General features: G+C 45.1%; 1 protein-coding gene across 1 annotated transcript in view; it reads right to left on the reverse strand.

Annotated features, from left to right (window-relative positions):
* cfap54 (cilia and flagella associated 54) overlaps positions 1–13,497 on the reverse strand; it is a 211,481-nt gene that overhangs the window by 45,798 nt on the left and 152,186 nt on the right. The window contains exons 26-27 of the mRNA XM_078234599.1: positions 9,046–9,201; positions 5,637–5,759 (exon numbers count right to left, since the gene is read on the reverse strand). Of these exons, the coding sequence (XP_078090725.1) occupies positions 5,637–5,759; positions 9,046–9,201 (279 nt within the window). The remainder of the gene's footprint in view (positions 1–5,636; positions 5,760–9,045; positions 9,202–13,497) is intronic.

A 13,497-nucleotide genomic window follows, 5' to 3' on the forward strand; every position in this document is an offset into this window, starting at 1 on the left:
GAGCAGGGTTTGAAATGTGTATACTTCAATGCCAGGAGTATTCGCAATAAAGTGGGTGAACTTGCAGCGTGGATCAGTACCTGGGACTTCGATGTTGTGGCTATTTCAGAGACATGGATAGAGCAGGGGCAGGAATGGATGCTGCAGGTCCCGGGGTTCAAATGTTTTAGTCGAAGTAGGGAAGGAGGTAGAAGAGGGGGAGGGGTAGCATTATTGGTCAGAGATTGTATCACAGTGTCAGAGAGGAGGTTTGATGAGGACTTATCTGTTGAGGTAGTATGGGCGGAGATTAGAAATAGGAGAGGAGAGGTCACCCTGTTGGGAGTCTTTTATAGACCTCCTAAAAGTTCTAGAGAGGTTGAGGAAAGGATTGCGGAGTCAATCCTGCTTAGGAGTGAAAGTAATAGGGCAATTGTTATGGGGGATTTTAACTTGACTAATATTGACTGGAATTGTTATAGCTCTAGCTCGTTAGAGGGGTCAGTTTTTGTTCAAAGCGTGCAGGAAGGTTTTTTGACTCAGTATGTAGACAGGCCAACTAGAGGTGAGGCTATATTGGATCTGGTGCTGGGAAATGAGCCAGACCAGGTGCTAGACTTGGAAGTTGGTGTGCATTTTGGTGATAGTGACCACAATTCGGTTACGTTCACCTTAGTGATGGAAAGGGATAGGCATGAACCTCGGGCCAATGGTTTTAGCTGGGGGAAGGGTAATTATGAGGCTATTAGGAGAGAATTAGGAAACATAGGTTGGACTAGGAGATTACAGGGACTGGGAACGTCCGACATGTGGAGTTTTTTCAAGGAGCAGCTACTGCGAGTCTGTGATAGGTATGTCCCTGTCAGGCAAGGAGGAATTGGTAGGGCTAGGGAACCGTGGTGCACCAAAAAAGTTTCTTTGTTGGTTAAAAAGAAAAAGGAGGCTTATGTTCGGATGAGACGTGAGCACTCGGGTAGTGCACTAGAAAGCTTTAGATTGGCTAAGAGGGAGTTGAAGAGCGAGCTTAGAAGGGCTAAAAGGGGACATGAGAAGACTTTGGCGGATAGGGTTAAAGAGAATCCTAAGGCGTTCTATAGGTATGTCAAGAACAGAAGGTTGGTTAGGGCAAGTTTAGGGCCAGTTATAGATGGCAGAGGGAAGTTATGTGTGGAACCGGAGGAGATTGGTGAAGCATTGAACCAATATTTCTCTTCGGTGTTCACGCAAGGGGACATGAATATAGCTGAGGAGGACACTGGGTTGCAAGGGAGTAGAATAGACAGTATTACAGTTGATAAGGAGGATGTGCAGGATATTCTGGAGGGTCTGAAAATAGATAAATCCCCTGGTCCGGATGGGATTTATCCAAGGATTCTCTGGGAGGCAAGAGAAGTGATTGCAGAGCCTCTGGCTCTGATCTTCAGGTCGTCGTTGGCCTCTGGTATAGTACCAGAAGATTGGAGGTTAGCGAATGTTGTCCCATTGTTTAAGAAGGGGAACAGAGACTTCCCCGGGAATTATAGACCGGTGAGTCTCACTTCTGTTGTCGGCAAGATGTTGGAAAAAATTATAAGGGATAGGATTTATAGTTATTTGGAGAGTAATGAATTGATAGGTGATAGTCAGCATGGTTTTGTGGCAGGTAGGTCGTGCCTTAATAACCTTATTGAGTTTTTTGAGAAAGTGACCAAGGAGGTGGATGGGGGCAAGGCAGTGGACGTGGTATATATGGATTTTAGTAAGGCGTTTGATAAGGTTCACCATGGTAGGCTTCTGCAGAAAATGCAGATGTATGGGATTGGGGGTGATCTAGGAAATTGGATCAGGAATTGGCTAGCGGATAGGAAACAGAGGGTGGTGGTTGATAGTAAATATTCATCATGGAGTGCGGTTACAAGTGGTGTACCTCAGGGATCTGTTTTGGGGCCACTGCTGTTTGTAATATTTATTAATGATCTGGATGAGGGTATAGTTGGGTGGATTAGCAAATTTGCTGATGACACCAAAGTCGGTGGTGTGGTAGACAGTGAGGAAGGGTGTCGTAGTTTGCAGGAAGACTTAGACAGGTTGCAAAGTTGGGCCGAGAGGTGGCGGATGGAGTTTAATGCGGAGAAGTGTGAGGTAATTCACTTTGGTAGGAATAACAGATGTGTTGAGTATAGGGCTAACGGGAGGACTTTGAATAGTGTGGAGGAGCAGAGGGATCTAGGTGTATGTGTGCATAGATCCCTGAAAGTTGGGAATCAAGTAGATAAGGTTGTTAAGAAGGCATATGGTGTCTTGGCGTTTATTGGTAGGGGGATTGAATTTAGGAGTCGTAGCGTTATGTTGCAACTGTACACAACTCTGGTGCGGCCGCACTTGGAGTACTGTGTGCAGTTCTGGTCCCCACATTACAGGAAGGATGTGGAGGCTTTGGAGAGGGTGCAGAGGAGGTTTACCAGGATGTTGCCTGGTATGGAGGGGAGATCCTATGAGGAGAGGCTGAGGGATTTGGGATTGTTTTCGCTGGAAAGGCGGCGGCTAAGAGGGGATCTTATTGAAACATATAAGATGATTAGAGGTTTAGATAGGGTGGATAGTGATAGCCTTTTTCCTCTGATGGAGAAATCCAGCACGAGGGGGCATGGCTTTAAATTGAGGGGGGGTAGTTATAGAACCGATGTCAGGGGTAGGTTCTTTACCCAGAGGGTGGTGAGGGATTGGAATGCCCTGCCAGCATCAGTAGTAAATGCGCCTAGTTTGGGGGCGTTTAAGAGATCCGTAGATAGGTTCATGGACGAAAAGAAATTGGTTTAGGTTGGAGGGTCACAGTTTTTTTTTTTAAACTGGTCGGTGCAACATCGTGGGCCGAAGGGCCTGTTCTGCGCTGTAATGTTCTATGTTCTATGTTCTATGAGATGATGGCATCTGTGTCGATGATCCGGCACGTCTTGCAGAGGTTGCTGTGGCAGGGTTGTGTGGTGTCATGGTCACTGTTCTCCTGAAGGCTGGGTAGTTTGCTGCGGACAATGGTCTGTTTGAGGTTGTGCGGTTGTTTGAAGGCAAGAAGTGGGGGTGTGGGGATGGCCTTGGCGAGATGTTCGTCTTCATCAATGACATGTTGAAGGCTCCGGAGGAGATGCCGTAGCTTCTCCGCTCCGGGGAAGTACTGGACAACGAAGGGTACTCTGTCCACTGTGTCCCGTGTTTGTCTTCTGAGGAGGTCGGTGCGGTTTTTCGCTGTGGCGCGTTGGAACTGTTGATCAATGAGTCTAGCGCCATATCCTGTTCTTATGAGGGCATCTTTCAGCGTCTGGAGGTGTCTGTTGCGATCCTCCTCATCCGAGCAGATCCTGTGTATACGGAGGGCTTGTCCGTAGGGGATGGCTTCGTTAACGTGTTTAGGGTGGAAGCTGGAGAAGTGGAGCATCATGAGGTTATCCGTGGGCTTGCGGTACAGTGAGGTGCTGAGGTGACCGTCCTTAATGGAGATGCGCGTGTCCAAGAATGCAACCGATTCCGGAGAGTAGTCTATGGTGAGCCTGATGGTGGGATGGAACTTGTTGATGTCATCATAGAGTTGTTTCAGTGATTGTTCACCATGAGTCCAAAGGAAGAAAATGTCATCGATGTATCTAGTGTATAGCATCGGTTGAAGGTCCCCGTGCGGTGAAGAAGTCTTGTTCGAACCTGTGCATGAAGATGTTGGCATATTGAGGTGCAAATTTGGTCCCCATGGCTGTTCCGTGTGTCTGGATGAAGAACTGGTTGTTGAAGGTGAAGATATTGTGGTCCAGGATGAAGCAGATGAGATGTAAAATTGCATCTGGAAACTGGCAGTTGTTGGCGCTGAGCACTGAGGCCGTTGCAGCAATGCCATCGTCATGGGGGATGCTGGTGTAGAGTGCCGAGACATCCATTGTGACGAGGAGCGCTCCTGGTTCAACTGCTCCATGTGTGCCGAGTTTCTGTAGGAAGTCCGTCGTGTCGCGACAAAAGCTGGGGGTTCTTTGTACAATGGGTTTCAGGATGCCCTCGACATAGCCGGAGAGGTTCTCGCACAGGGTCCCATTGCCCGATACGATGGGACGGCCGGGTGTGTTTGCCTTGTGTATCTTCGGGAGGCAGTAGAGATCTCCAACGCGGGGAGTACATGGGATGAGAGCACGGAGGGTGTTCTGAAGGTCCGGATCAAAGGTCTTGATCAGAGTGTTGAGTTGACGGGTGTGTTCTTTGGTCGGATCTGCAGGTAACTGTCTGTAGTGTTCCTCGTTGTTGAGTTGTCGGTACACTTCTTTGCAGTAATCCGTTCTGTTCAGTATGACGATGGCCCCTCCTTTGTCTGCTGGTTTGATGACAATGTTGCGGTTGGTCTTGAGAGCGTGGATGGCAAGCCAGTTCTGGATCCTTTGGGCAAGCCAGTTCTGGATCCACAGGGCAGCACCCCTTTGGATCCCATGCCCTCTCACTTTTTCTAGAAGCCTTGCATGGGGGACCTTATCGAACGCCTTGCTAAAATCCATATAAACCACATCTACCGCTTTCCCTTCGTCAATGTGTTTAGTCACATTTTCGAAGAACTCCACCAGGCTCGTAGGGCACGATCTGCCTTTGTCAAAGCCATGCTGAGTATTCTTGAGCATACTAAACCTCTCTAAATGCTCATAAATCTTGTCCCTCAGGATCTTCTCCATCAGTTTACCAACCACTGAGGTTAGACTCACCGGTTGGTAATTACCTGGGCTATCCCTATTCCCCTTCTTGAAAATAGGAACCACATCCGCAATCCTCCGGCACCTCTCCCGTCTCCATCGACGACGCAAAGATTGCCAGAGGCTCTACAATCTCTTCCCTCGCCTCCCACAGTAACCTGGGGTACATCCCATCCGGACCCGGCGACTTATCTATCTTGATGCCATTCAAAGATTCCAGCACAACCTCTTTCTTAAAGTCCACATACTCAATATTTTCAGTCCACCGCAACCCCGCAGTACATCCACCCAGGTCCTTCTCCTCTGTGAAAACCGAGGCAAAATACTCATGAAGCACCTCTGCCATTTCTACTGGTTCCGTACAGACTTTCCCGCCTTCACCTTTTATAGGCCCTATTCCTTCACGTCTCATCCTTTTACTCTTCACATATTTATAGAACACCTTCGGGTTTTCCTTAATCCTACCTGCCAAGGCTTTCTCGTGACCCCTTCTGGCTCTCTTAATTTCCTTCTTTAGTCCCTTCCTACAAGACCTGCTGAGATTATCCAGCATTTTCTGTTTCTGGTTCAGATTCCAGCTTCCACAGTATTTTGCCTTTATCTTAGTGAAATCAGTCAATTTGGTCACAAGGCAGAAACATTGGTCCAAGTGCAGGTCAGTGGGACTAGGCATAAAATGGTTCGGCACAGACAAGAAGGGCCAAAAGGCCTGTTTCTGAGCTGTAATTTTCTATGGTTCATTGCAGTGTTTTCTAAATGGTGAAAAACTGGGAACCACGGAAAGGCACAGAGGTTTGGAAGTCTAAGGACACAAATCTCAAAAGAATTGATGGGATAGACACAGTGCCGGGGCTGGCTCAAGGGGCTGACTAGCCTATGTCTGCTCCTCCTAATGTAGTAAAATAATTTACTCTGTATCATTACAGTAAAAAGCAGAATGCAAAAGTCATAGACAAATCGTACCTTTGCTAAATGGAAAGTGACGCAAGCCGTCATGTGTTGCAAACTTTCATTTATTCCAAATGGTTTCCTTTGCTTGGAGGCACCAACAACATCTTGCAGGACACACAGACACTTAGTGAGAACCTGTCACACAGTTATTGAAAAGATAATCATTATTTCTGCAGTAATGCATGGAAATTTCCTTAAGCCACTGTCATTGTATATGTGGTTTGGAACAGTATATTAAGAATACTTTGCTGAACTGTTAAATTGACATGAGTCTATTAAAAGACTGACAAATACTTGGGATATGCAAACATGCAAAAAGATAGTATGCAATTATTTGTAACAAAGAAAATATATATATTACATACATAAAATTAGAATAAAATTAATTACTGAGAGAATTAACAATTTATGAATAACATCAAAAGACCCAGACCGGAATTTTCCTGTACCGCCCGCCGCTGGAATTGTAGCAAACCATGCAAAGGACCATTGACCTTGGGCGGGATTTTCCGGTTTTGGGGTGAACAAGGCAAAAAATCTTGCCAATGACGAATAGATTTCAAAATGGAAGGGGATGAATTGTCCATTTAAGGGCCTCAATTGATAGAGAGGCAGCAAGGTCCCCACTAACTGGCTTCCCTACCCAGGACCTAAAGTGAGTGGAAACAGGAAGGTAGCAGGCAGCCCCCGCAACTGTCACCCTTGTACCTGTTTAAATGTTTCCCCACCACCAAACACATCACAGGGAGGGCATAAGATTCCACACTCTAAATGCAAAAAGCTAAATCCTTATAAACACCGGTTAAGACTCAACTGAAGGATTGAGTTTAATCCTGGAATCTAGCTTTAGGAAGAATTTCAGGGCTTTGGAAAGAGTGCAGAAATGTTTTATTAGAATGGTACATGGGATGAAAAGAGATAGTATAAATATATAAATGACGTTTCCATTTGTGGGGTGTATAAATCTATGTGCGACAAGCAAAGTTCCCTCTCATTATTTATGCTGTTTTGCTAGCCTGAGAAAGGTTGCCTGGACCTGAAACAAAAGGAGCAGAGTGGCTGCAGCAGGTGATGGAAGCTCAGTATTACAGATTCTGACTGGGGAAAGAAGAGTGTCAACAACATGGCGGAGAACGGACTCCAAGGTCTTCCGAAAGAGCATTCGAAGTCCTGAGACTAGAGATGGAAAGGAGGAGAGAAGTAATTATTCTACAGGGGGCTTGGAGGAACTGCAGCCAAACTGAGAAATCAGTAGGACAAGAGAGTTATTGTAGTCAATGTCAAGAGGACCTGGATCAGAGTGACACGAAGTTCAAGGACCTCACAAAAGCAGTTAAGGTCAGTGAATGTATCTCTAAATGGCACATAAAATCAATTGCACCACTTGCCCCTCACAATGCTCAAAGCCCACTCCCCCCTTACCCACCCACCAACAATCTCCACTCATCATGACATTCATGGGAGGGAAAATAGAATGTGGTAGTGATAGGGAATTGTATAGTCAGGAGGATAGATACTGTTCTTTGCAGCCATACCGGGAGTTCTAAAGGTTATGTTGCAGCTTTGTGCCAGAATTAATGACATGTCCTCATCGATGGAAATTAACTTGGAACGTGAGGGAGAGGATCCAATCATAATAGAATCATAGAATGGTTAGACGGGAAGCTATTCGGCCCACTGAATTTGGGCTGATTCTCTGCAAGAAAAATATACCTAGTGCCATTCTCCTGCTTTCTCCCATGCCCTATATATTCTTCCTTCCCAAAAAATAATCTAATTCCTTTGATTAAACCTGCCTCCACCACACTCACAGGCAGTGCATTCCAGATCCTAACCACTTGCTGCAAAATACGTTGTTCCTCATGTCACCATTACTTCTTTTAACAGCTACTCTCAATCTGCACCCTCTGGTTCTCAATCCTTTCACTAATGGGAACAGTTTCTCGCTATCTACTCTGCCCAGACCTCACTACCTTTCTGTCAAATACCCTCTCAATCTTTTCTTCTCCAAGCAAAACTGTCCTAACTTCTCCAATCTTTCTACAGGTGATTGAAATTCCTCAGTCCTGGTACCATTCTTGTGAATCTTTTTTGCATCCTTCCAAATACCCATACTCCAGTTCAGGTTGAGCCAATGTTTTATACAAGTTTAACACAACTTCCTTACTTTTGTCCTCAATGTCATAAAAACATAGAAACTAGGCCCTTCGAGCCTGCTCTGCCATTCATTTTGAAAATGGCTGATCATCAAATTCAATATCCTGATCCCTCCACCTTCCCCCATATTCTTTGATCTCTTTAGCCCCAAGAGCTATACCTAATTTCTTCTGGAAATCAGGCATTTTGGCCTCAACTACTTTCTGTGGTAGTGAATTCCACACATTCACCCCCTTTGGATGAAGAAATTTCTCCTCACCTCAGTTCTAAAAGGTTTACCCCTTATTCTCAAACTATGTCCCTGCCTTTTAAATGCTAATGTATTTATTACTGTCACAAGTAGGCTTACATTCACACTGCAATGAAGTTACTGTGAAAATCCCCTAGGCGCCACATTCTGCCGCCTGTTCAGGTACACGGAGGAAGAATTTTGCATGGCCAATTCTCCTAACCTACACATCTTTTGGACAGTGGGAGGAAACCGGAGCACCCGGAGGAAACCCACGCAGACACAGAGAGAACATGCAAACTCCACACCGACAGTGACCCAAGCTGGGAATCAAAGCTGAGTCCCTGGCGCTGTGAGGCAGCAGTGCCAACCACTGTGCCGCCGTTGACAAAACTCTAAACTTTATTCACTGGTTTCTCAACTTATGCTATTACCTTCAATGATTTATACACACATACATCCAGATTCCTCTACTCTGTTTAGAATTGTGTCCTTTTAGATTGTCTGATTACGTTCTTCTGATCAAAATGAATCACTTCACACTTCTCTGCATTAAATGGCACTGTTGATGTCAAAGTAGCATTATCCCTGATTGAAGTAACGATTTACCTATTCTCCTGGATGTTCCTGCACCATGCTAACCTCCTCAATAAAATGGTATTCAGTATAGCTGATGTATACACATGCCATGTCATCTTTGAAAGAAAAAGCAAGACTTGCATTTATATAGCACAACCCAGGATGTCCCAAAGTGGACTACTGTTGAGAAAGTATTTTTGAAGTGCAGTCACTGTTCTTATATAGAAAAATGGATGCGAAATAGCCCTCATAGCCCCCAAAAAAACAAGCACAATTAACCCAAGATAAAAGCAAATTAATGCAGATGCTGGAACCTGAAACAAAAACAAAAAATGCTGGAAAATCTCAGCAGGTCTGACAGCATCCATGGAGAGAGAACAGAGCTAACATTTTGAGTCTGGATGACCCTTCATCAGAGCTGAAAATGAACCAAGATTAACCTTCACGCATTCTGACCTGGACAACTGGAGTTGTCGGAATTTTGTGAAAGACCATGGGAGCAAGAAGTCCATAGCACAGGACAACACCCTGAAGTGCTTGATTGGCATCATTGATCCAGCCGGCAATTTCAATAACCAACAGAATTCTTTCACATTTAGCCAGTCTATTAAGCTGAAAATTAAAACAAAAGATTAGTAACTTATGGAGCACGGGTGTTTTGATTTCAAACAGGAAATGTTTTTCTTTTCAAATACTATGGCTTTTATGATCCTGCCCACAGTGGGCACATTGGCATGGGCACTTGAAAATATCATGGGAGCAAATAAGTCAGTTTCCGGTTGGCATGAGAACAGGTTGTGTTCGAATGCTGCAGACTTCAATGGGGGAGCACATTTCCCACGCAGGATAAGAAGGCCACATGGGCATTGAACTAGACTGACATCATTTATTATTGGACCTCCAACTCCATGCCAGGCTGAGCAAGCAAGAGCACATCATTTTAGGGGCTTCACAGACGAATCAATACATATCAGACTGGCAGTAATTGAGGAGTGGGTTGAAATGTGATGGAGAGCAAAGACTTGACTGGGAAACACAATCACAAGCAGAGGAGGCATCTGCAGCCTATAGATCGGGAGCAGGTAGTGTGGTAATGGGCACTCAATGGTCTCATGGTAGGGTGGGGGGGCAATCTTTATATGTCGTAGTACAATTGGCTTCAAGATGGGGAGGGGTAAAGTCAACATGGGGCATAGCAACATCCACCTCAAGCAATTTAGGCAGGTAAAACAGGGATATCAACACAATCACAATGTGATCAAGGATTACAAGGGAAGGGCTTAGTGTTATTGAAGGGAAGGAAACCTGAATGCTATGTTTCTCTTGGACAATGGGAGGGATTTGCACTGGAACGCAGGGAGGGCCAAAACTGGTCAGCTAATAAAACCTGAGGACCATCATCTTGCAGCATGTAGATACGTCGCAGTAGAAAATGAAACTCAGAGCAACGCAGCTCAGGAGGGTTCTTCAGGTTTCTAGGAGGAGTGGATCATTGCACTAGGGGGTCTATTAAAGGGGCATGAATCTGAAATCCGTATTTCCAAATGGGGAGGAATGCACAGCTGAGGAACATTAGGAGTATTTCCACAACTATCGAGGCAATCCAGAGTCTTAAATCCTAACAAGCGTACATGCAAGATTAATCTCAATTAGTTCCAATCATTGATCTGCTTGCAATAGCCTCCTGCCCAAATAGTACTAATTCTCCTGTGTGAAGTGGACACCTTGCAAGTCTTCCCCCCTTTACAGTACTCGGTTATGCTGGGCACAGCAAACTATGATAACGTGTGAGAATGTACTGGAGTGCTGCACCATATCTGTCAAGGCATCAGAATTGTATCTTCCAGATGGTTTGCTCTACCAATGTTCAAGTGGCAGACTGAGCATTGTTGTACCTTTCCTCAGATAGCATTTGCAGCTGTACAGGAGCAATGAGCCACAGCCTTTGCAGATAGTCTTTGTCATCGAGGAACCAATGCTGGATCATGTTCAAGATCTGCGACCGACTCAAGAAGTAGGAATTGTGGCAGCTTCCTGGATATTTGGTGCAAACCTTATTTGTTTCTTGTGGTCACAGATCAATTGTACATTGAGTGAGTGGAATCCTTGCCTGCAATGTAATACAAATGATGGATTGCACTGCTTGTTGCCAAGGAGGTCTTTGAGTTACATGAGAGCAGTTGATTTCACCCTGCACCACGTTGCCCCAGGGTAGCAATGAAGCTCAATGCTCAGTCTGCCTGGCCAGCTTGGTCTGTAGCAAAGTGCATGTAATTGTGGCTCTTGACCAGCAGAAGGAACGCCGATTTTTCCACCCAACACTGTACTTCGTCCACAAAGGGGAAAATAGTCAATGATCAATGCATTCAGTTAGCTTACCTTATTTTGATATATATTGTGATGGTAATCAGAGAAATTAGTGATACCATTTATCATCACTGTCTAAGGAAAATGAACAATGTTTAAGAAATCCCTTGCCTCCAGTATGAACTTGTGAGTTGATGGCTGAGAGTTCCCACAGAGGCCCGGTGGAACCCTGGAATAAGCCACTCATACAGAAGAGCAGTGGTGACTTTGACAGCCGCTGGCAATCAATGCCTCCCTGTCTCTGTGGCATCATCTCCTGGAGGATGTGGCAGATGTGAGTCACCAGATTTCTGAACGTCACTGATTCCCATGCATCTGGAGAAAGGACATGCATTACCCCTCGGACTTGAGAGTTGCCAACATGCAGCGTTTCTGTGATCCTCATCCTCTGCGTCCGGAGGGGTTCTATTGCCCCTCGCTGGGGGGGCTTCTTATCACTGAACCTGCCAGCAGCAAGGTTCAGAGGTGCCCCTTCAAATAGCCACCTGCAGCCTATCCAGGTACCCACTTCACACAGGGGAGTTAGCACTATTTGGGCAAGAGGTTATTGCAAGCAGGTCGATGATTGGAACTAATTGAGATTAATTTTGCAAGCACACTCCTGAGGATTTAAGGCTCTGGATTTCCTCTATAGTTGTGGAAATACTCCTAACATTCCACAGCTGTGCATTCCTCCGCATTCGGAAATACAGATTTCAGATTCATGCCCTCTAATAGACCCCCCAGTGCAGTGATCCACTCCCCCGAGAAACCTGAAGAACCCTCCTGAGCTGCGTTGAGGTGGTCCTCAGGTTTTATTCGCTGACCAGTTTTGGCTCTCCCTGCGTTCCAGTGCAAATTCCTCCATTGTCTGAAAGGAGCATAGCATTCAGGTTTCCTTTCCTTCAATAACACTAAGTCCTTCCCCTGTAAAGAAAAATGACCAATGTTCAGAAAACTTTAATTGATAAAATAGTTTAAATGGCAAATGGTTCATTAATTTCATGTCTTTGTTCTTCTTGCCAGAGCCTTGTTTTGATTCCCTTGCTTTTTGAACTCTATGGCCCAGTATTGGATTTTCATAGAATCAGAGTGCAGAAGAGGCCCTTCGGCCCATCAAGTCCGCACTAACACATTAGAAACACCTGAATTCCCACTTAATCCATCTGCCAGTACTTGGCCCATAGCCTTGAATGTTATGATGTGCCAAATGCTCATTCAGATACTTTTTGAAGGATGTGAGACAGCTCGCCTCTACCACCCTTCCAGGCAGCGCCTGCAACCATCCTCTGGGTAAAAGGTTTTCCTCACATACCCCCAAACCCTCTGCCCCTCACCTTGAACCTTTGTCCCCTTGTGACTGACCCTTCGACTAAGGGAAGCAGCTGCTCTTTATCCAAACTGTCCATGTCCCTAATAATCTTGCACACCTCAAGCAGGTCGCCCCTCAGTCTTCCCTACTCCAACAGAAACAACCCAAGCCTATCCAACCTCTCTTCATAACTTAAATGTTCCATCCCAGGGAAGCATTCTGCATCCAATCCAGTGCATTCGCATCCTTCTGATAATGTGGCGAACAGAACTGCACACAGTACTCAGTGAGCTGTGGCCTCACCAAAATTCTTTACAACTCCAACATGACTTCCCTGCTTTTGTAATCTATGCCTCGATTGATAAAGGCGAGTGTCCCATATTCCACTAACATGCCCTTCCTGCTTCAGAAATCTGTGGACAAACACGGCAAGGTCCCTTTATTCCACAGAACTTCCGAGTGTCCGACCATTCATTGAGTACTTTCTTGTCAAATTACTCCTTCCAAAGTGTATCACCTCACACTTTTCAGGGTTAAATTCCATCTGCCACATGTTTGACCATTCTATCTATATCTTCTTGTAGCCCATGCTACTCCGCCTCACTGTTACTGCTAATTTGTGAATTACCGGAGATAATGCTATACAACTGATAGAGGTTTTTCACGAACCTTTTTTATTTTAACTAAATTGACAATCTGTCCCATTGCTGCATTTAACATTCTTGCCTGAAATTGTGTAAGACTTGATTGGGCTAAGGTCCAACACAGTCAACAAAGAACTTAAATTCTTCTAGTGTAAACAAGTTAAACAAGCAGACTTTGAAGGAAAACAAATAAAGGATATCAATTTTACACCCAACCCAGTCAAATATATCCAGTAATATGGTCAAAGAATATCTAATTTTCAGTCTGATTCTAATACTGGCTATCAAAGGTACTATCATCATTCAGTGAAAATGATCTTGCGCTTCTTTTAAGCTTTGTTGGCAGTGGATCTTTGACAGGCCAAGGATGAGATTGGACACATTCTCAGTTTGCATGCCCTTGATTCTGCTTTGCTGGGTTTCTAACCCAGCTTTGAAGGTGGGGAACAGCGAGTAGAAAGGAGTCTGGTGGAAATAGCTGTGTTGTTCTGCTGCACTGTGGGATGCTCTGCTGCATTGTGGGATGCTCTGCTGCATTGTGGGATGCTCAGCATTGACAGTAGAAGATTGGGAAAAAATATTAAACGATTTTAAAGTTCCCATTTG

This window comes from Mustelus asterias, chromosome 19 (assembly GCF_964213995.1).
Source record: "Mustelus asterias chromosome 19, sMusAst1.hap1.1, whole genome shotgun sequence".
NCBI lineage: Eukaryota > Metazoa > Chordata > Chondrichthyes > Carcharhiniformes > Triakidae > Mustelus > Mustelus asterias.